Source organism: Papio anubis, chromosome 10, assembly GCF_008728515.1.
Source record: "Papio anubis isolate 15944 chromosome 10, Panubis1.0, whole genome shotgun sequence".
In the NCBI taxonomy this organism is placed as follows: Eukaryota; Metazoa; Chordata; class Mammalia; order Primates; family Cercopithecidae; genus Papio; species Papio anubis.
In genome coordinates, this window is record NC_044985.1 from 54,131,027 (window position 1) to 54,155,208 (window position 24,182).

Here is a 24,182-nt window from a genome sequence, read left to right on the forward strand (position 1 = left end):
AGGAAATACATTTATTTTTTCTAAGAGTACTGAGAGTTTCAGATAACCTCTTGAGATAACTGGGTATAGAAACAGCTGATGTAGAACTCACTGCAAGAGTCTCTGTTTTACCCCCGGGATCTGCCTCTGTGGGAAGTTGCTCAGTGTAGTGAGCAAGCCTCACACTGTATTGATCTAAGTAATGAGGTGCTGTCATGTTAAATCCAAGCAAGTCCCAGAAAACCTATTTAGTAGGTGTTCTCCTTAGCCACTCTTAAGTTGGGTGATTAAACAATGATTCTTAAAGTAAAAAACATGACATATTGCCTTTGATTTAGAAGTTGGAAGAATAACATTTATCCATTGTAGAAGCCTAGTTTAAAATCTTCATTTGTCTTTGTAGCATTATCAGGTATCCAGCAGATGTCACTATTATAGTCTGTGTTCCTCTTTTTGGCTTTACTGAGTAATGTTTACAGGAAGTTGTAATCTGTGAGGCAATGCTTTATCAGTGGTCTAGTGACCGTTTCTATTCCTTTGCTGCTATGTAGAGTACTAAATCAAGTTACCTGCCTGAATATTTTTGTGAAAGTACTTTTCTCTAAGCATAAAATGCAAAATTTTCCTATTTCATTGTTTCACATATAGAAAATGTAAGTTTTTAAATAAGTAAATATACCCTTTAATTTTTTTTGACTATTAATGATACATATGTATTCAACTTTCAATATAAAAATAGAGCTTAGATAATCAGAACTGTTTTTACTCACATTTCTGACACCAAATATGTGGGGTTTTCTCCCCCATACCAACAAATTCTCTGGCACCAGCTGAGTGTCCTACAATCCACTCAATTCTGACACTATCTACCTGGAGTTAGCATCAGATCCCACAAGCTAAGGGCTCAGTCCCACAAGACTACCCTGACTCCAAATACCTATGCTACTGTCTTCTATACTTCTGACTGACTGACTATAAATTGAGAGTCCCCACAACTCCCTCCTCAGGTTTGATAATTTGCTAGAACAGTTTATAGAACTCAGGAAAACACTTTACTTACCATTACTGTTTTATTATAAAGGATACAACTCTGCTGGGCACGGTGGCTTATGGCTGTAATCCCAGCACTTTGGGAGGCCGAGGTGGGCAGATCACCTGAGGTCAGGAGTTCAAGACCAGCCTGACCAACATGGTGAAATGCCATCTCTACTAAAAATACAAAAATTTATCCAGGCATGGTGGCAGGTGCCTGTAATCCTAGCTACTCGGGAGGCTAAGGCAGGAGAATCGCTTGAACTCAGGAGGTAGAAGTTGTAGGAGGTTCCATTACATTCACATGATTGGTTAATCATTGGCCATTGGGAATTAACTCGATGTCTAATCCCTCTGTGCTCCCAGAGACTGGGCTGAGGAGGACCCAAAAGTTCGAACTCTCTAATCACATGATTGGTTCCTCTGGCAACCAGCTCTCCATCCTAAAGTTAACTAGAGGTCCACCAAGAGTCACCTGCTTGGCTGGGCGCGGTGGCTCAAGCCTGTAATCCCAGCACTTTGGGAGGCCGAGACAGGCGGATCACGAGGTCAGGAGATCGAGACCATCCTGGCTAACACGGTGAAACCCCGTCTCTACTAAAAAATACAAAAAAACTAGCCAGGCGAGGTGGAGGGCGCCTGTAGTCCCAGCTACTCGGGAGGCTGAGGCAGGAGAATGGCGTAAACCTGGGAGGCGGAGTTTGCAGTGAGCTGAGATCTGGCCACTGCACTCCAGCCTGGGCGACAGAGCGAGACTCTGTCTCAAAAAAAAAAAAGTCACCTGCTTAGTATAACCTCAGGTATGGATGAGAGGGGCTTGTTGTAAATAACAAAAAGACTCCTAACATTCCTATCACTCACTTTCAAGGGTTTTAGATGCTTTTGTGTCAGCAACTGGGGGCAAAGAACAAATACAATTGTCCCTCGGTATATGTGATGGATTAGTTCCAGGAGCCTCCAATTCATATACCAAAATCCAAGCATACTCGAGTCCTGCAGTCAGCCCTGCAGAACCCACATGTATGAAAAGTCAGCCCTCTGTATATGTGGGTTTCACATCTTGTGAATACTGTATTTTTGATCCATGTTTGGTTGAAAAATATCTATGTATAGGAGGACCTGTGCAGTTCCAACCTGTATTGTTCAAAAGTCAATTGTTGGCCGGGCGCAGTGGCTCATGCCTGTAATCCCAGTACGTTGGGAGGCCAAGGCAGGTGGATCACCTGAAGTCAGGAGTTCGAGACCAGCCTGACCAACATGGAGAAACCCCGTCTCTACTAAAACTAAAAAATTAATTGGGCATCGTGGCACATCTACTCAGCTACTTAGGAGGCTGAGGCAGGAGAATCACTTGAACCTGGGAGGCAGAGGTTGCGGTGAGCCGAGGTAGCACCATTGCACTCCAGTCTGGGCAACAAGAGCGAAACTCCATCTCAAAAAAACCAAAAACCAAAAACCAAAACAAAACAAAAAAAACAAAAGTCAATTGTTGGCCAGGCACGGTGGCTCACGCCTGTAATCCCAGCACTTTGGGAGGCTGAGGAGGGTGGATCACCTGAGGTCAGGAGTTCAAGACCAGCCTGGCCAACATGTCGAAACTCCATCTCTACTAAAAAATACTAAAAAGAGCTGGGTGTGGTGGTGTGTGTCTATAATCCCAGCTACCCGGGAGGCTGAGGCAGGAGAGTCGCTTGAACCTAGGAGGCAGGAGTTGCAGTGAGCCGAGATTGTGCCACTGCACTCCAGCCTGGGTGACAGAGCAAGACTCTATCTCAAAAAAAGGTTAATTATATATATTTCTTGTTATATAAAAATATAATTTCATATACAATTATCACAGATAATTTCTAGTGACTCTCAAAATATTTCCTGACTTCATAACTATATAGTCCATCATTTAACTTTAAAATATTCTAGGAGCCATGAATGAATGTCTTCCCAACTGCTTCATAAAAGCGATATTCCAAAGAGGTTAAGGAAACAGCTCCGCTCTTGCTTTGAACAAAAGATCATACCTGAATTTGGGAGCTGGTATTAGTTAGGGTAAAAGGCTAAAAGTGGCTTAAAGAACAAAGAAGATTAGTTATCTCTTATAACTGTTTCCAGATAAGAGGGTCAGGTTGCAGAACAACTCCCTTTATGCAATTATTGGTCTAAGGCATCCTCATCAGTGGCATGGTTAAGGCTGGGTTGCTGGGAGTTTCAGCCAGCAATAACGAGAAGGAAAGTATAGAGGAGGTATGCTCATGCCCATAAGGCCTGGGCCCAGAAGTGACCCACATCATTCTGCTTGCTTCATTGTTAAAATGTGGTTATATGATGACCTCTAACTGCAAAGGAGTTTGGGAAATTTGGCTGTGTGTCTAAAAAAAGAGGGAGAATGGACTTTGGTAAACAACTGGTAGTTTCCACTACAGGTCTAGTGGTTCATTAGTTTGATTGGCAATGACCTTCATATATGGTTCTTGATGTCCTTTTCAGGAGGTGCACTCAGTGTACAGAATTTTGGCCGGGATTTTGAATATTGGGAACATTGAGTTTGCAGCTATTTCCTCTCAACATCAGACTGATAAAAGTGAGGTGCCCGATGCTGAAGCTTTGCAAAATGGTAATTATTTGATATTTGTGGGCTGTGTTGTTGCCAAAGCACATGCTTCTTTAGGCTCTGTAAAATATAATGCAGCATTTGCTAGTCTTTTTTTTTTTTTTTTTGAGACAGAGTCTTGCTCTGTCACCCAGGCTAGAGTGCAGTGGCACGATCTCCGCTCACTGCAACCTCTGCCTCCTGGGTTCAAGCATTTCTTTGCCTCAGCCTCCAGAGCAGCTGGGATTACAGGCACCTGCCACCACGCCTGGCTAATTTTTGTATTTTTAGTAGAGACGGGGTTTCACCATGTTGACCAGGCTGCTCTTGAACTCCTGACCTCATGATCCACCTCCCCCCCCACCATCGACCTCCCAAAGTGTTGGGATTCGCCCAGCCTGCTGGTCCTTCTAACAGCTCTGGATGTTTTCATGAACTAGTATTTCCCCAAGGATGTCCTGTGGAACACCAGTGTTCCTTCCATAAGCTGCAAGAGTTCTATAGAAAATAATTTTATGGCAGGTAATTTTGGGTATTGGGTTTTAACCTTTGTTGTGTTTGAAAAAATCATCTACAAACTGAAAAAAATACAGGAGGTTGGGCCCATTCTGAATCCACTATATCAGCATATACAGGAGAAGAAAGCAGGCACCTGTTTATTTTTAAAGTTCCACAGGTAATTATGGTGGCACAAAGAGTGAGAATCCTCAATTATGAAAAACAAACAAACTGATTTAAATAAAGTAAAAACCTTTTTTGTGTTAAACTGTAGGACATTTTAGGGCCTTTACTATAAGAGTATATTTTGTGACTAAGGGTAAAATACAGTCTGCAGCTATTTCCCCAATTTATTTGGCAAAAGACCACCTCCTCTTCCTTTTTTTTTCGTCAAGCATCTATGAAGTAAGAGTTTTCAGAACAGTTTGGGAGATACTGTGTCAGTCTGGAAGCTTCTTGGGGTTAGGGACCTAGCCTGTTTATCTTTGAGTGAAAAGTACCAAAATGGAGTCTGGCACATAGTGGATGTTAATAAATGCTGACAGACTGAATGAACGAAGGTCTGGCTACATTCTGTGTTATCCTTATTCTTTGTTTCAGCTGCCTCTGTTCTGTGCATCAGTCCCGAAGAGCTCCAGGAGGCCCTCACCTCCCACTGTGTGGTCACCCGGGGCGAGACCATCATCCGTGCCAATACCGTAGACAGGGCTGCGGACGTTCGAGACGCCATGTCCAAAGCCCTGTATGGGAGGCTCTTCAGCTGGATTGTGAATCGCATTAATACACTCCTGCAGCCAGACAAAAACATATGGCAAGTTCCTCGGAGAGCAGAGGGCTCAGGAGAGCTGCCATTGACCCCGCCGTCCCTTAGCGTTTGCAAAAGGAAGCATTTGGTCCTCTCTGGGATTTTCTTTCTTTTTTTTTGTGGAGTCAGAGTATCACTCTGTCGCCCAGGCCGGAGTGCGGTGGCAAGATCTCCGCTCGCTGCAACCTCCACCTCCGGGGTTCAAACAATTCAACTGCCTCCGCCTCTTGGGTAGCTGGGATTACAGGCGCGTGCCACCACGCCCAGCTAATTTAGGCCTTCTCTTTTAGAAGACACAATGAGATCCAGGAGAGTTGAAGCGTTTGTACCCGAGAGGCAAATGACTGAAGGAGCCACTATAGTGTAGTATTTGAGAGAACAGTCTTGGCTGGGAGCTGGACAAACTGGGTTCGCACCCAAACTCTACAACTTAACCCATTTATGCCTGAGGTGGCAATTTTTTGAATTTTTTCAATCAGACCTTGGCGATGACCTTGAGCAGTAAGGTGTGAATAACTCCCATATGCTTGGCGTTCCAATAATGGTTTTAATCAGCTTCATGTTCTAAGTCAGTTTTCTCACCTGTAAAATGAGGAATATAATATCCTCTTCATAGTGTTGTTTTTAGAATCAGAGAGACATTTTATGAAAAATTTTAAAGCACACTATCTTACATTATTATTCCTACTTCTTCGACTACTTTTCCTTGCTCTTTCCTTAAACATAGTGGTTTCCCATATTGTGGAGGAGTTCACCACATCCAATTCTGAAGAGTACTCTTCCAGTTACCTTTGTGGGTAGATAGGTGGGAGAATAAATAAGCAACAGCTTCAACCCCTTCAAACAAAAGGACTTTTAAACATCTATTTTATATATGGAGTTCCTGAGTAAGATTCTAAAGGATTCTACTGCTTAAAAAAAAGAAGTTGGAAATGCTGTTGAAAGTCCGAAAGAACAAATAGTTTAAGACACAAACTGCTTCTTTTCTTAGGGGTGGCAGGATGCTGCTTTCCATGAGTGGCTGAATTGGGTACTTGAGTTGATAAACACTTGGGCACATATATTCTCATCATCTTGAGGTGGGTGTTTCCTCCTCTAAATAGTTTTGTTCTTCTCTCTCACGCAGTAGTGCAGAAGATGGGATGAATGTGGGGATCTTGGATATCTTTGGATTCGAGAATTTTCAGAGAAATTCATTTGAGCAGCTCTGCATAAACATCGCCAATGAGCAAATCCAGTATTATTTCAATCAGCACGTTTTTGCTCTTGAGCAGGTAATAGTGAACTCTGAGGTAACTAAACTTGATGGGGAAAAGGTGTCTCCAAGCTGCCCACAATTTGTAGCAGAAACCCTGTAGACTAACAGGCAAAAGACCCTAGAGAGAAAACAGGGTAAGGCAGTCCTGGCTAAATAGTCTAAATTTATCTGAAAAAGGTCTTGATTTCTGTGGAAAGGTGCATTTCCTCACTTGAGTGGAGCTGGTGACAAGTCACTCATTTAAATCTTGAGTCAAAACTCTTTTGTGCATATTGCTCAAAATGCTGTATCTCTTCTACTTTATTTAACTAAAAATATTTATGATTGTGTTCAAAATGACACAGGTGACCTTGAATTCGGGACATAGGTTCTTAACTGCTACACTAGCCCTCCCTATCCCCTATCTGCTATGTACCAGATCCCTCAGTAACTGGAGAGGTATCTCCAGAGAGGAGTAAGATGTGTTCTTGGTTTTCTAGACATGGAAATTGTCCCTCTGTGAGTTTAATAATAAATTGTGAAGACAGAGTGAGAAACTAGTGGACCCAAGGGATGGGGCTCTTTTCCTGGGGCAGCAGCCTACATAGCAGTCTGCTCAGCCCCAACCTTTACTTAAACCCTAAGACTCTCTTCTGTGTGAAGTAGTTGCAATAATGAAACATTCTGGCTAAGCCTCTTGGATGCAGGGATAATTGTTTTAATGCAGGCATGAGGACACACAAACTAAACTGTGATTAGATACACACAAAGACATTTCGTGAAAATACCAGCATTGCTTTTATCTCTGAAGCTGGATAAATCTGTATAGCACTCCTCTCCCATCCACTCTTGTTTTGGTCCAGGTTCCTTCCACTTATTTCCCTGGCAATCTGGAGTTTTTCTAGTTTTCCAACCCTAGATGATTCCTTTATAGAATTCCTTGCAGAAGAGAATTCTGTTTTCTTGGTTTAAACCACATTTCTCACTAAAAAAATTTTTTTTTCAGCTTTACTTCCTTGTACATTAGTTTCTAAGTGATAAGTTACCAAGTCCACGTTTGACAGAGAGATTTTACTGGGTTTAGCTGCCTGCCAGAGGCCACTTGTAAGTCAGATTTAAATGCACAGCTTTAATGGTGTTATATGCAGAAGATTCCTTTACTATACATGGAAAACATATCCTGCTTTCCACATGCATTCAGTGTTGCTAGACCCAGAAAGTCCACGTCCAAGTATCCTGGTGGTACCAAGGCTGGTTTTGGGCTGGAGAGAATCACAATCCATTTCCCTCCAGATGGAATATCAGAATGAAGGCATTGATGCTATACCTGTGGAATATGAGGACAACCGCCCGCTCTTGGACATGTTCCTCCAGAAACCCCTGGGACTACTTGCACTTTTGGATGAGGAAAGTCGGTTTCCCCAAGCAACTGACCAGACCCTGGTTGGTAGGTACCTTCTGAGAAAAAGGCATATACATTTAGAACAAAACTTGGTTTGTGTCATCAATTGAGTGTACTTTAATGAATTTACCTTACATATTTTGTCTATGTGGTGGGTTGTAAGAATATAGGCCTTCTTTTTAATTGAATTGAAATGTAGTCGTAGAATTTGAATCTTAAAGCAAACCCATCATTATTCCTAACCCTTCCCACTTTCCTATTCCTGCCAACATGATTAGCATTACCCCATGGTTGATTTCATTTTTACGCCTTCCTCTCTCTTCTTTCCTATAGCCAATGTTTGCTTCCCATCCTTTGTGTGCCCCCCTCTCATGTCTTCCCCTGGACTCCCATCCACGTCTAATTTGATTTCGTGTAGAAGCTCTTTCCAGTCTCCTTGGCTTCCAGGCTCCTACCTTCCCCATCTACCCTGGATATCGCAGCTAGTTTAGTCTTTCTAAAGCCACCTTCTCATTAGGTTGCTGTTATCTTCGGGATGAATACAGGGCATCTCCTTCTGACGTCAAAGGCCCTCTATTCTGCACCCTATTCCTCTTGAATCTTCAGTGTTTCTCACAACCTTTGTTCCTCACTTAGATTGTGAGGTGCTTGGGGCAATGAAGCCTCAGTCTTTACGTGCTTTTAGCGCTTAACAGTTTCTCACACCTAGTAGGCTTTCAACCACAATAGCAAAGATTGTGTGTTAAAGGAGGAATAAAAAGTTTCAAGCCTTTTCCCCAGAGGGAAAATTGATTCATGGCAGAGATTCACTTTTATGAGTTGAAATTGTAACCCTCAGTGGCTTTCTTTTATATATAACATTGTCACAAGTTGCCCAGATGAGTTTAAACCAGGGTCTTCTGCCTTCCATGGGATACCTTTATGGTTCTAAAACTAACTGGCAGGGCCTCTGGTGTCATCAATGTCCATGCTAGGAGTTCTTAGAAACAGCAGAAGAACATACGACCTTAGAGCACAGGTTGACACTAAAGACAACGCTACACAGCTAAGCAAGGATGTGACAAATGCCCATTGTATCGGTGATCTTTCTCCACCCTTGTTAATATCAAGGCCTTATTCTGAAAGCCCTTATTCTGAGTCACTCATGGCTCAAGGAACAAGTTTTTGTTTGAAAGAGGGAATAATTCACATTGTAACTCTCCAACATAAAAATCCACACAGATAAATTTGAAGATAATCTACGGTGCAAATACTTCTGGAGGCCCAAAGGAGTGGAGCTGTGCTTTGGCATTCAGCATTATGCTGGAAAGGTGAGAGCAGTGTGACAGTTATTAGACCTGAATTTGACAAAGGGTAAGTGTCTGTATTACCCTGTCTGTGCTGCTCATGAAATTGCTTACAGATTTCTTTCCCCTTTTAATTCTTCCTGAATACCTAATCATAATTCTTAAAGTTTCTCAGTGGTGCCACTCACAGAAAGTTGCCCCTGGGCATAGAAGCAATTTCTTACTGGGGTGGCCCACAGAGTTGCCATCTGCTTCTCACCTGAGGTTTGGCCTAGAACTGACAGCTCTCCAGAGAGAAAACATATTACAGCTTTTTGCGGTGTTTAGTGGTAAATGTTCACATTCTAAAGTCATTTGGAGACATGTAGGTAATGGAGGAAGGTTAATATCACAGTGGGACTCAATTTTTAGTACTTTAATCATATGTCTAAGGGCCCCAAAATGTCCAGATGAAAAGAAAAAAATCCACGTTATTATCCAGATGTTAAGCTTTTACAACTTAACTGAAATTTCCACTTTTCATACATTATGCCTCAGTCTGAATTTCAAGTTCCTGAAGCAGATTAGTGACTGATTCAGGAAATGCCCTATCTTATAACCACAAGCTCCTTGCTTATGTTACTCCCAAAGGAGCCATTTGAATTATGGCTGATTCGTTCCTCTGGGGTCTGATGAGCTGTAGGTCCAGAAAATTGGTAGGAGTTCAATAAAAGGCATTTTTGATTATTTTATTGATTTAAGATGTATTGAAATTGTCTTTCATATTCATATCATGCCGTTGTAACTGATTTTCCTGACTGGATGGTGGGAAATTCTAGTACAAGGGAAGGGGATTGTTTTTCTCTCCAAATAGTACTTTATGGTGTCTATTTTGGATCTTTGTTAGAAATTGCAATTCCGTTTTTGACCTACCTCAGCATATTAATGTCCTCCTCAGAGTCTGAAATACTGGCATCTACCCTGATTCCCCTCCTCATTCCTCTTTTTTGCCTCCCATTCCTGTCCTTCTCTTCTCACCTCTCTCTGTCCTTTTATACCTATGTCCTACCCACCCCTCTTCTTGACTCATTCTTTTCCTTTCCTGATTTTAGGGGAAAAACTTTTTTTTTCCCCCTGGTCTCTGTGTCCTTTGCTGCATCCATTTGCCATTCAAAGCTTATTTGTAAAGAAGGAATTCTCTGAGGGTGGTCCTTACAATTTATATGAACTGGATCCCCTCTGTTCTGAAAACCAAGAACTACTCAGCATCCTTGAGTGATCACTCAGATCGCATGAGGACCTACGGAGGCAGTGAGAGTGCTTAAAGTAGTTGTGAGCATAGAGGCAAACTGCCTGAGTTTTGATACCTACCTACCACCTGTGAAATGTGTGACCAGGAGCACATTCCTCAACCTCTTCCTAAGTCTCTGCCTGTCTACCAGTAAAATGGAGATAATAACAGTGTTTAGCTCATAAGATGGATGTTTTGCACATGGCATCTAATATATTTTAATAATTATTCTGATGTGATTTATCTTCAAAAAGCAACTAGACAGGCCAGTGCGGTGGCTCACGCCTGTAATCCCAGCACTTTAGGAGGCCGAGGCAGGCGGATCATGAGGTCAGGAGGTCAAGACCATCCTGGCTAACACAGTGAAACCCCATCTCTGCTAAAAATACAAAAAATTAGCTGGGCGTGGTGGCACATACCTGTGGTCCCAGTACTCAGGAGGCTGAGGCAGGAGAATCGCTTGAACCCGGGAGGCAGAGGTTGGAAATGGCCGAGATCATGCCACTGCACTCCAACCTGGGTGACAGAGCAAGACTCCATCTCAAAAAAAAACAAAACAAAACTAGACAATAGTTAGATAAACTGAAGATCACCTTGTCCAAAAATCCTAATTTTTCCCTTTATCTGGTGCTGTGCATATAAAAGTGTGGCTATGTCAAGATTAGTTCTATATAAAGGTCAATTAATGACTGGCTAAACAATTTGCCAGAGTCACCAATGATGGACAGCTGACTTGGCTAATTTGCCGTTTGCTATTCATGTTACAGGTATTATATGATGCTTCTGGGGTTCTTGAGAAGAATAGAGACACTCTCCCTGCTGATGTGGTTGTGGTCCTGAGGACGTCAGAAAACAAGCTTCTTCAGCAGCTCTTCTCAATCCCTCTGACCAAAACAGGTACCTGAGAACCCTCTGATAGCCCTTCTCCCGAAGCTTTTGCAAGACCAGGTGGAATTTTTCAGTTAGTGTCTGAATACTGCTAGGGCTGCACCACTAACGTTGAATTTCTTTAAGCAGAAGTAAGGGTCTAAATTCAAGAAAAGGAAAGTGATTGTTTCTTTTGTAATTTAATTATGCAGCATCAGTGTGTACACAGACATGTGTGTACGCACACATAAACATACATACACTATCCATAACATGAACTCTTAGACTTTCTCGTCCTTCTTTTCATTCTTCCCTTTATAAAGCCATATGATATCATTAATTCATGCTAGGATAGTCTCAGTTTACCAAGACTTATCAGGAAGATTATTTCTATTTGTGTGTGATTCCAAGTGAAAGGAGTATGCTGAATCAGAGGTCAGGGGATCCTCAAAGACTGGTCCAATTTCTACCTAGTTATGACCCCACCCCACCTCTCTCCTAATGAACTTGGAACAGGTCCATCACTGGCCTATGTATGTGGCCTTCGCCTACTTACAGTTACCTTCTCTAGTTGCTGTAGTCCTCATGCCAAAAAAGCAGGAAACTAGGGCCAAAGAACAGAACTTCCAGGTCTTAACTGTTTTTCCAAATGGATTCTAATTGAGTCAACCTTTTAGAATGTACCTGGGATTCTGCTGCTTTTAGCTGGGTGGCCAACTCAGCCTTCTCACAGCTCTACTCTCAAAGGCTTTGTGTTTTTAGGCTAGGTCTGGAAATAGCAGTGGGCATGCTTTTAAGAAAAAAAAGGAAGAGAAACCTCTTTATCACTGTTCATTGTTCACTATTTCCTCTTCTTTTCTTCCCACATCCCTCTTAACTGGTTGCCAGATCTGATTTTTAGCAACTTGCAGAGGAATGAAAAGCCTGGCTAAGGAAAAAAAAAAAAAAAAAAAAAAAAAAGCCACACTCTACAGCCTTTGCTTCATCTTAACTTGGAAGGAAAGTTGAAATCCGGCTGTTTCTTCAGACATGCTCCTGTAAACAGAACTAGTAGCAGTGCCCATCGGAAGCCTGCCCTACAGCTTCCATTCCATGCCTTCCTTGGGGCAGCCAGGATTTAATTCAGTATGGACTCCCGGGAGCTCGGGGCAGGTGTGGAAAGGGCTGGCTGGTGTTTCCTTACCAGAGACCCAGGGATGTAGATTCCTCATCAGGCGACTTCAGCACAGAGGTGAAGAGACAACCGTTATTGATAGGGGACATGCTCTCTGGGAGAAAAATCTATCCAAATAACTCTTCAGCTGGCATTTACATCCTCCCACAAATATTAATAACGGCTTGTCAAATCTGTTCACAACTTTGGAATTTCCGATTTTTCAACCTTTGGCAAAATAAAAACCATTTAACAGCCTGGACCACTAGGTGGCGCTATGCAGAAAGTAAGGCCCTGCAGCCAGTCTCTTCTCCCTTGATTCACCCAATTGTGGGAGGAACAGGAACAAAGAGATAACCTCCGCTCCTGCTGCTTTTTCACTCCCTCCGGAAGAGCTTTCCTCTTGTCTTGTAACTGTTAATGGATCTTGTTTTGAAACTACACTCCACACCACTTGATAGAAACAGAAGTGAAGAATAAGACTAGAAACAAACGTGATGCCCCAATAGGCTTCCCAGTATTCCTGAGGTATATATATGCGTAGTAATTTCCTTTGAGATCCTAAGCTTGAGTATAGCTTAGGATTCTCCACATTTTGAGTATAACTAAGAAGCCACAAACATCAACACTTATAAGCATGATTCTGTTGTCTTTTCCCGGAATTATTTATGTAGGAATGAATTCAATCAACAAACATTTATAGAACAGCTTCTAGTAATAAGGTCCTTTTTAGGCGGTGAGGGAAATACAGCGGTAAAGGTAATATGGCTTTGCCATACACCAACTAGAATTTTGTTTTACCTTCATTTTCTATATAGAATTTTCTGTACAGAATTGGGCGCTAATGTATCTCTTTATGACAATAGTTGCCCTCAAACCTCAATTCTAACATGATTGTGCATCCTGTGTTGAATGTCAGAATATTACTTTTCTAATTTTTAAAACACTCATAATCTATATTTTTGGGGGCTATTATGTTACAGCCTTTGAAGATGGGAAACCTCACAGGACAGAAATAAGTTATGCTGTTCGTTGCCAATGCTTGTTTCAGGCATGTCCCTCTCATGAAGGGGAAGGTGCCTACATATCTTGACATTCCCACTAAAAGCAAGATCCCACACCATCCTGGTACTTTGGAAGAGAATATACTAATATTTTCAATGCATAAGAAACCATTTTCTTGTCATTTTTATTTTTCCTTGCTTTAATTGTTTTATTGAAATTAAATGCAGCACTAGTTCAGTAAGCATAGATATTATGGGCAATTACTTCACAAACTCCTTTTGAGGAATGAACTACAGGGAGGAAGGAAAAAGATCAAAGTTGAGGCCAGACACGGTGGCTCACGCCTGTAATCCCAGCACTTTGGGAGGCTGAGGCAGGTGGATCACAAGATCAGGAGTTCGAGACCATCCTGGCCAACATAGTGAAACCCCATCTCTACTAAAAATACAAAAAATTAGCTGGGTGTGGTGGCGGGCACCTGTAATCCCAGCTACTAGGGAGGCTGAGGCAGGAGAATCGCTTGAACCTGGGAGGCAGAGGTTGTGGTGAGCTGAGATCATGCCATTGCACTCCAGCCTGAGCAATGGTACAAGACTCCCTCTCAAAAAAAAAAAAAAAAAAGATCAAAGTTGGGAAGCCTTGGAGGCAATTAGCCCAAAATGTAAAAGGAGGTCCAGTGCTGGACTCCTCAATTTTGAAAGAGGAAAGTACGTTTGTTGGGAAGACTCCTAAGAGATGTTGGCAGTGGTCTGGCTCCTGATCTTAGTGGTGGTTACGTTGTATTTATTGTGTGGATGCTTGCATTATATTTATTATGCTGTACATTTATGTTTTTCATACTTTGTGTGCATTCTGTGTCACAGTAATGTTGGTTTTTTTTCCTCCAAAAGATAGAGAAGACCCCTTAAAATGCAAAGAAAAAAAAAAGCTTGACGTAGTAGCACATGGCTAGAGTCCCAGCTACTCAGGAGGCTGAGGCAGGAGAATCACTTGAGCCCAGGAGTGCAAGGCCAGTCTGGGCAACACAGCGACACCCCATCTCTGAAAAAAAAAATTAAAATTAAACTTGTTTAAATGCAAAGAAAAACTTTAATTTCTTTATCAAAGGATTCCTGACAGTTAAGTTGAGGTTTTCTGGTAGCTAGATTGCCACTGTCCTTTGCTTTCAACAGAGCCCCAGGATCACTTTCCTATTCCTTCAAGTTGCCTCCTCTCTGGGCTGCTGGGCAGGTAACAGTCCTTCATTAGTATATATCAAAAACAGTGTAGTCACGCATAGCTTAATGATGGGGATGCATTCTGAGAAATGCATTGTTAGTTGATTTCATCGTTGTACAATCATAGAGTTCTTACACAAACCTAAATGATATAGCCTATGATACACCTAGGCTATATGTTGTAGTCTACTGTTTTGGGGCTGTAAACCTGTACAGTATGTTACTGTACTGAATGTTGTAGTTAATTGGAAGACAATGCCAAGTATTTGTGTATCTAAACCTATCTAAATATAGAAAAAGTAGAGTACAACTATGGTATAATAATGTTATGGGACCACCAGTTTGTATGCAGTCCATTGTTGACCAAAATGTCCATGGCACATGACACTACTGGGGCTTGATTTAATTTCTTGTCAAGGTTGAGAGGATCAACCTATGTGTTTATATGTGCAATCGTAATATAAAATCATAGATAGTAATCCAGTTGGCATTTTCTTGTTTCCAGCTCCCATTTTCCAGAGTGCTGAAGAGATTAAAAACCATGAGGAGTAGAATAATGAGGCCCAAGGTCACCAGGAGACAGGGCTTCTCCCAGGTTTCTGCAGCCCCCTTCTGCTGACACCCGGTTGCATCTGGTTGTGGAGGTGCCTGTGCCTGAGAGGCACATTCTCACTGCAAGGTTCTCAGTGACTTTCTGGCAAAGGGAGGCAGCCACAGTCAATATGAATTCTCTCTGTTCTCTTCTCATGCTTCTGCAACCAGCCTTCTGCCTGCAGATGGGCCACTTCAGACATGATGACATGTTCTTTGTAATACTTCCTATTGATAGGAAATCCTCTGAAGATTTTAGGTGTGAAAATTTGAAGTAGCAGCAACACTGCTTTCTAATCCTTCAGCTGGAACTTTTCACACTGAATAATCTAAATAGAAAAACATTAAAAGGAAGGATGTTATAACAGGGTTTCAAGGCATATTTTCCTGTTTGGGGAATGTTCCACTTGCTACTAGTAAACTGAGAGAAAAGCTTAAAAGGCTCAGGGGAAGAAAGAAAGAGGATTTCAAAAAGAACTTGAAAATTCGTTTTTGTCTTTGAATCATGAATTCTGACTTCCAAATAGTAGTTTGGGGTGTTAAAGAAGATGTGAACTTGGGAGAAACTAGGAAAAATAAGAATAGCACCAGAGGGAACATTCTCTGAACCTCAAAGTTTGATTTTTGCTTCAGAACTAGAACGAGTTTTATGCTCATTGCCTTCTTCTGTCTGAAAACTCAGGTCTCTTCCGTGGAATTTGATTTGCAGTGAAAATCAACAATAAAGTATCTCTTTCTTGACTTCTATTTGCTCCTCTTTTTCTGGATGGGGGGGACAAGATGAGCCCCCCCATTGTCATATCTATAAAGCACTATAGCACCTTCACTGCTGAAATCCTTGCTGTCAATTTTCTGAGTCCTGATTCTGTAATGCCCAAAATGAATTAAGCTCTTAAGAGAGCACCTTTTGGTATCCATCTCTCAGTTTCCATTTTCCACTTATGGCTGTTGCTCTATCCTGACAGTTTAGCAAAAGGGTCTGGCAGATGAGCTGAATCTAAGTGATGAAATTTCAAGGCCACAGACATGGATAGTGCTGGCTTTTCCTGAAATGGAGGCTCTGATGAGCCAGTTCCATCAGGGAGCCCTGGGGAGTGATTCCTCCTTACAAAGAGACCCACTTCTTTCTATTTAATTTGGGAGTGTATCTCAGTCAATCGATAATTATGTATTTGGAATCTATCTAGATATGGTGCTGTGCATAGATTATTTCTAGAAGTAACACAACAAAGTCCCAGCTAGAATGGCCAGAGATCAATAGTGCCAAATCCCAAAATGTATAAAAGATGAACAAAAAATCTAAATTCTGAACAGGCATGTAAATCCATAAGTGAAGCAATATAACAACTATATCCATACAAATAAAAATAGAAGGGAAAAGTCAGGGAAATGTCATGGGTCAACATGAAGAAAGACTTCTTTTAACTAAGAAAGGCTTATTGGACTGGTGTTTGTTGTTTGTTTGTTTGTTTGTTTTTAATAGGAGACTAGAGAAAATTGGACAGTCTGGGAGTAATGAGGCATTCTAAGCCAGGGCCTACAGCCCTGGAAAGCAGAGGGAGGTGGAAGTTAGATGATTAAATGAATAGGACAAGGAGGAAAGAACTCTTTGGGCAGAGGGAGGTTGTGTGGAGGAAGAAATGATGGCAGGCTGCTGAGCAGAGGATGGCTCATGATGCTGATCTGAACTGCTGTGAGTGGATGGGCTGGGCTCTTGAAGAGAGTTTTAGGGCAAGAAAGGAAAACTTGAACAAGGATGTTAAAGACTGACCAGTGAAAGCCAGGGTGCACCAAGGTATTGTGTGTATAGCTGTGTATGAATAGATGCTCAATTAATACTTTTACATTCTAGATTTAGATTTAGGGTCCAGTTTGAGTAAATTTTTGTATAAAATGTAAAGTTAAGGTGTTTTGGTTTTTTTCTTCATAACTATGTCTAGTTGTTCCAAAACCATTTGTTGAAATAACTATCCTTTCTCCATTGAATTGCTTTTGCACTGTTGTCAAAAAGCAATTGGTTATTATTTATGTCGGTCTGTTTCATTGATCAAACTATCTGCCTCTTCACCAATACCACACTATTGCAGATTTATAGTAAGTCTTTTTTTTTTTTCTTTTTTTTTTTTTTTGAGATGGATTTTCACTCTTGTCTCCCAGGCCGGAGTGCAATGGTGTGATCTCAGCTCACTGAAATGTCCATCTCCCAGGTTCAAGCGATTCTCCTGCCTCAGCCTCTTGAGTAGCTGAAATTACAGGCCCCCGCCACCATGCCTGACTAATTTTTTGTATTTTTAGTAAAGATGGGATTTCACTGTGTTGGCCAGGCTGGTCTCAAACTCCTGACCTCGTGATCCACCCGCCTCGGCCTCCCAGAGTGTAGGGATTACAGGCATGAGCCACCACACCCAACTATAGTAAGTCTTTTTTTTGAGATGGAGTTTCACTCTTGTTGCCCAGGCTGGAGTGCGGTGGCACAATCTCGGCTTACCGCAACCTCCGCCTCCCAGGTTCAAGCAATTCTCCTGCCTCAGCCTCCCAAGTAGCTGGTATTACAGCCATGCGCCACCACACCTGGCTTTTTTGTATTTTTAGTAGAGACAGGATTTCTCCATGTTGGTCAGGCTGGTCTTGAACTCCCGACCTCAGGTGATCTGCCCGCCTCAGCCTCCCAAAGTGCTAGGATTACAGGCTTGAGCCACCACACCTGGCCCAACTATAGTAAGTCTTAAAATCAGGTAGTATGATTCCTTCAACTTTATTCTTTTTTTTTTTTTTTTTTTTTGAGACGGAGTCTCGCGCTGTGTCACCCAGGCTGGAGTGCAGTGGCGCGATCTCGGCTCACTGCAAGCTCCGCCTCCCAGGTTCACGCCATTCTCCTGCCTCAGCCTCCGAGTAGCTGGGACTACAGGCGCCCGCCACCACGCCCGGCTAGTTTTTTGTATTTTTAGTAGAGACGGGGTTTCACCATGTTAGCCAGGATGGTCTCGATCTCCTGACCTCGTGATCCACCCGCCTCGGCCTCCCAAAGTGCTGGGATTACAGGCTTGAGCCACCGCGCCCGGCCAACTTTATTCTTTTTCAAAATGGTTTTGGCTATTCTAGCTCTTTTGTCTTTCCATATAAATTTTGAATGCAGCTTGTCTGTATCTATAAAAAGTCCTGCTGGGATTTTGCATTGAATTGCACTGAATCTACAGACAAATTTAGGAAGAATTGACAACCTTGCTGTGTTGAATATTCCATTCCATGAACATGGTATATCTATTTGGATCTTCTTTGATTTATTTAATCAATATTTTGCTGTTTTCAGCATACAGATCCTGTACATGTTTTGTTAGATGCAAAACAAAGTATTTCAGTTTATAGAACTAGTATAAATTGTTTTTTTATTTTGATTTTAGTTATTCATTGCTAATATGTAGAAATACAGATGATTTTTGTGTACTGACTTTGTCACTCACAACCTTGCTAAACTCATTAGTCCTAGAAGTCTTTTTGTTTTTGTTTTTGTAGATTCCTTGGGATTTTCTGTATAGACAATCATGTTGTCTGTGAATGAGAACTCTTTTGTTTCTTCCTTTCCAATCTTAATGCTTTTTATTTCTTTTTCTTGCCTTATTATACTGGTGACTTCCAGTATGATATTGGATAAAAGTGTTGAGAGGAGACATATTGCTTTGTTCCTGATCCTGAGGAGAAAACCTTCTGTCTTTAACCATTAAGTATGATGTTAGCTGTGGGTTTTATGTAGGTGCCTTTGCACTTACTGTTCCCTATATCTGGAACATTTTTTTTTTTTCCTAAGACATACCCGTGGCTAACTTCTCTTTATTCAGATCTTTTTTCTAAACCTACCTTTTCTGGCTATCCTATCTAAAATTTCAACCTATTCAACATTTTATATCTGCATTCCTGTTTTATTTTTCTTCTTAGCATTTGTTATTACCTTACATATTATATACATTTTACTTACGTATCGTGTTTATTGTCTGTCTTCCTTCACTATAATGTAAGCCCCAAGAGGGTAGGGAATTTTTATCTCAGTTGTCCATTACTGTGTCCTCAAAGCCTTAAAATACATCTGGCATATAGTAGGCATTCAATATATTTTTGCTCAATAAGTGAATAGATAGATGAGCCAAATCTACACATCCACTTGCATTGTTCCTGTTTGCTCTATCTTCCCTGTATGTATTTTTTTTCACAAAGATACCACATGATCAATGTATCTATCTTCCTTCTGGTCTAAGGGCTTCTGAATCATCCCTGCTCTTCTTACAGATAAGATGCTCCCTACTTGTACGCAGCATCCCTGCCTCTCTTACCTCCACAAAGATTTTGATCCTGTAGGTATTTCTCATTTCTTCTGCATATCTGTTTATTCCTCTTAATGTGATTGTTCTTATCAACATAGTCTCTTTCATCTTTTCAGTCATTTCTTATGGGTTAAATTGTGTTCCCTCCAAAAAAAGATACATTGGCCAGGTGTGGTGACTCACGCCTGTAATCCCAGCACTTTGGGAGGCCGAGGCGGGTGGCTTACAAGGTCAGGAGATTGAGACCGTCCTGGCTAACACAGTGAAACCCCCTCTCTACTAAAAATACAAAAAAATTAGCCGGGAGTGGTTGCAGGTGCCTGTAGTCCCAGCTACTTGGGAGGCTGAGGCAGGAGAATGGCCGGAACCCGGGAGGCGGAGCTTGCAGTGAGCCAAGATTGCACCACTGCACTCCAGCCTGTGTGATAGAGTGAGACTCCATCTAAAAAAAAAAAAAAAAAAAAAAGATGCATTGAAATTCTAAGCCCTAGTACCTCAGAATGTGACCTTATTCGGAATTAGGGTATTTACAGAGATAGTCAACTTAAAATGATGTCCTTAGGGCTCACCCTAATCCAAGATGAATGATGTTCTTATAAAAAGGGGAAATCTGAACACAGAGACACACACAAGGAGAACACCCTGTGAAGTTGAAAGCAGAGTTCATGGTGACGCAGCTACAGCATCACTCACCTGAACCTGCTAACTGAACTCCGCTTCTCCACTTGCCTCATTTGGCCCAATAGCCATCTTAAAAGATACAAACAAGCCAGATGTAGTGGCTCACACCTTTAATCCCAGCACTTTGGGAGGCCGAGGCAGCTGGATCACTTGAGGTCAGGAGTTCGAGACCAGCCTGGCCAACATGGTGAAACCCTGTCTCTACTAAAAATACAAAAAACTTAGCCAGGCATGGTGGTGCATGCCTGCAATCCCAGCTACTTGGGAGGCTGAGGTAGGAGAATCACTTGAACCCAGGAGGCGGAAGTTGCAGCTAGATCATATTATTCCTCTGTTTAAAGTTTCCACTGGATCCTCATTACACCTAGAATAAAATCCAAACTCCTTTTTTTTTTTTTTTACCTACAAACTTCTATGAGATCTGACCCTGCCTGTATCTCTGTCCTCACTTCTTTGAAGTCTTTCATTTACTCTGTTTTCATTTTGTTCCTTAAGTATTCCAAGCCTTTTCCTGACTCTGCTCCAGCTGCTCACTCTGCCTGGAACAATCTTTCCCCAGATCTTTTTTTTTTTTTTTTTTTTTTTTTTGAGACAGAGTCTCACTCTGTTGCCCAGGCTGGAGAGTGCGGTGGCATGATCTCGGCTCACTGTAACCTCCGCCTTCCGGGTTCATACCATTCTCCTGCCTCAGCCTCCCGAGTAGCTGGGTTTACAGATGCGTGCCACCACACCTAGCTAATTTTTTTTTTTTGTATTTTTAGTAGAGACGGGGTTTCACGGCGTTAGCCAGGATGGTCTTGATCTCCTGACCTCGTGATCTGCCTGCCTTGGCCTCCCAAACTGCTGGGATTACAAGCTTTCCCCAGATGTTTATGGGTCCATCTCTTTCTTGTGGGCCAGAATTTAAGCTCAGATGTCACCTCCAAAGACAGGTCTTCTCTGTCTACCCAATGGAAAGTAGCCCCTCTCTTCCCCACTCATTCTATCACATCATCTGTTTAACTGTCTCCTTCAAGAGCCAACATACGTCTATCTCTATTCCTGCCTCTACTCCATGCCAGCTGGTAAACAGCTTGAAGATAGAGCCCTTATTGGTCCTGTTTACTACTGTATGTCTGTGACCCAGAGCAGCGCCCAGTGCATAGAAAGTTTCAATAAATATTTGTTAAATAACTCAGTTAACTACTGCAAGATAGAAACTAAAGTTGAAGTCCAAGTCTGGACTGCCAATCTAAGGCTCTGTATTAGTATACTAGGGCTACCACCTCAAAGCACCACAAACAACAGAAATGTATTGTCCTCATTCTGGAGGCTACAAGTTCCAGATTCAGGTGAAGGCAGGGTTGGTTCTTTCTGAAGGCTCTGAGGGAGCGTTTGTTCCAGGTCTCTCTCCCAGCTTCCAGTGGTTTTCTGGCAATCTTTGGTGTTCCTTGTTTCTGCACCAACCCTCTGTCTGCCTTCACCTTCACAAGACGTTCTCCCTCCACATCTGTGTTTAAGTTTCCCCGTTTTATAAGGACATCAGTCATAATGGATTAGGGATCCACCCTACTCCAGTATGACCTCATCTAAACTTATTAAATCTGCAAAGGCCCTATATCCAAATAAGGTCACATTCTGAGGTACTTGAGGATTAGGACCCCAACATATGAATTTTTTAGGAACACAATTCAATGTATAACAGGCTCTTTCTGAGTGGGAGGGAATGGGGGACTGGGAGAGCTTAAGGTACTGAGGCATCACCAAGGAGGAGGGAGTGGGGCTGCCAAGCCCTAGGCCTGGGTGAGATTGGGACCAGATTCCTGAGTTTAAATCGCCCAGTCCTGTGGGTGTGCAGGAGGCTTCAGTGAGGTCAGGTCCTAGTTTGACCTTCATGTCATTGCCAGCATATTGTCCCTAGTGAGTTGAGATTGCTCTCATTTGGGCTGAAAGAGCTAGGGAGCTCTGGTTTCTATGGCTGAGGGGGCCTGTGTGTCTGGCTTGCAGGGCAGAGGAGGGCCCATACACCCCATACTTCCCTTGCCCTCCTGTGTTATTTCTGACAATAAAGCATCATTGGTTTGTCTTTTAAAATAACTAAGCATGCCATTAAAATGCATCTTTTTATTAGTAGAGGCATTATTGTATTAATATCATCACTACTAAATTTTCTCTTTGCAAAACTGGAATTTTAAGCTGGAATCTGGAGAGGTGTGATTTCCCTGGAAAAGAGTTTCTAGACCTCTTTATTTGGGAAAAGTGCATCCCTAGATCTTCATAAAAACTCTAGCACCTAACTGAAAAATACAGGAGCCCTTAACAACAGCCAGTGTTTACAACAGGGTGGAGTGTGGTGCTCGGTCCAGACCTGTTTTCCTGGAAATAAGGCCCATGATGAGAAGAGAAGTCCCTGCACCTCATATTCTAAGTTCAGGAAAGGTCTAAGAGTTGTTATCTCCATCCCCTGGCCCTGGGCCCCTGGGGGCAAAGGGAGAGTATGCTTTTCCTCCCCCAAACTGGGGGAAGGAGGCAGTTCTCAAAAGAATCACTAGTGAAATTTGGAGGCAATTACTTTAAAAAAAAAAAAAAAAAAAAAAGATGCTTACAATTTCATCCCCTAACTGGATGCTTGCTTAGCTAGCAAAATACATCACCTTTCTCTTTGTAGGGGAAAAGGTAACTAGAGAGCAAGAGATGTCATGATGGGGAACTGTCTCAGTGCTTCAGAAAAATGGAGGGATCCTTTGTGAGCCCACAGCCCCACCATTGTCTGAGGACATAGAAGAAATCAAGGGCTTCTGTCTCATTGGGAACCAGATAGCGCAAGGCAAAAAGATGCACACATCAGATAAATGTACTGTGAGTGTTGAGCTCAGGGTCAGTTAAAAGACGTAGCCAGTCTGGCAAGGGATCAATATTAGTTTGACATGGTGCTGGAGGAAATCCCCAGCTAGTGCTAGAACCTGCCAGCCTCCGAGGATCAGGATGCACTTTTCACAAATCAAGAGGTCTAGGAAACTATTTTATCTAGGGCTGCCAGAACAAATTAACACAGATTGAGTGGTTTAAACAATAGGCATTTACTTCTCACAGTTCTGGAGGATAGAAGTTGGAGATCAAGGCGTCAGCAGGTTTGGTTCCTTCTGAGGTCTCTCTCCGTGGCTTGCTAGTAAGGGCACCAGTCATAATGGATTAGGAGCCACTCTTACAGCTGCATTTTAATTTACTGTCACCTCTTTAAAGACTGTATCTCCAAATACAGTCACATTCTGAAATACTGGGGGTTATTAGGGTTCCAACATGGGAATTTTGGAGAAGAAACAACTCAGTTGATAACAGATCATTAAGAGCTTGGGCAGCTGTTGAGTGTGAGCTCCTTAATTGTGGGGCATGTAGGGACTACCACCTTTCCTTATAAAGCCCAAGGACCATTGTGGCCATCCGGAGCGGAGTGGGTCTGCAGCATCCCCAGTCAGAGAAGGAGAGCTCTGCTCCTCTCATCCCCACTCCCTCCGCCACACCCGGGGAGCCAGCCTAGAGATGAGGGGAGAGAAGAACCCTCCAAGCCATGAAAGCCATACATCCAGCCTGGGGGCAGAGGGAGAGTGGGGGAAAAGCAGTGAATTGATGTAATATTAAAGGTTAAAAACAAACAAGAATGAGGCCTGGTGGGGTGGCTCACGCCTGTAATCCCAGCACTTTGGGAGGCCCAGGCAGGTGGATCACAAGGTCAGGAGTTCAAGACCACCCTGGCCAACATGGTGAAACCCTGTCTCTACTAAAAATACAAAAATTAGCTGGGCGTGGTGGTGCATGCCTGTAGTCCCAGCTACTCGGGAGGCTGGGGCAGGAGAATTGTTTGAACCGGGACCCGGGAGGTGGAGGTGGCAGTGAGCCAAGATCGCACCACTACATTCCAGCCTGGGCTACAAGAGGGAGACTCCATCTTAAACGAACAAACAAACAAACAAACAATGAATTGTCAAAACCATACTATTTAATAGCTGAAAAATCTGTGAAATGGGACTATGATGCAGTTAAGGAGCTGCCATCTTCACAGAGAGCTGAGTCCACATGGGTGAGGGAAGTTAGAGGGAAAAGTGAAAATGTTTCTGGATTACCCCCAGAGAACTGACATGTCTCAGTGTGCTGATTTCATGCCTGAGGCACAAGCAGAGAACCACAGAGTTTTGCAGACCTGATCCTGGGAGGCTGGCAGGTTCTGTCACTAGGTGGGGATTTCTTCCAGCACCAACCTGGAGTGGGTGACAGATTCTTAT

General features: G+C 42.5%; 1 protein-coding gene across 1 annotated transcript in view; it reads left to right on the top strand.

Annotated features, from left to right (window-relative positions):
* Nucleotides 1-24,182, top strand: part of MYO3B (myosin IIIB) — a 485,789-nt gene that overhangs the window by 225,477 nt on the left and 236,130 nt on the right. Inside the window, exons 17-22 of the mRNA XM_031651705.1 lie at nt 3,493-3,619; nt 4,694-4,904; nt 6,025-6,172; nt 7,429-7,582; nt 8,759-8,847; nt 10,861-10,990. Coding sequence (XP_031507565.1) covers nt 3,493-3,619; nt 4,694-4,904; nt 6,025-6,172; nt 7,429-7,582; nt 8,759-8,847; nt 10,861-10,990 — 859 coding nt within the window. The remainder of the gene's footprint in view (nt 1-3,492; nt 3,620-4,693; nt 4,905-6,024; nt 6,173-7,428; nt 7,583-8,758; nt 8,848-10,860; nt 10,991-24,182) is intronic.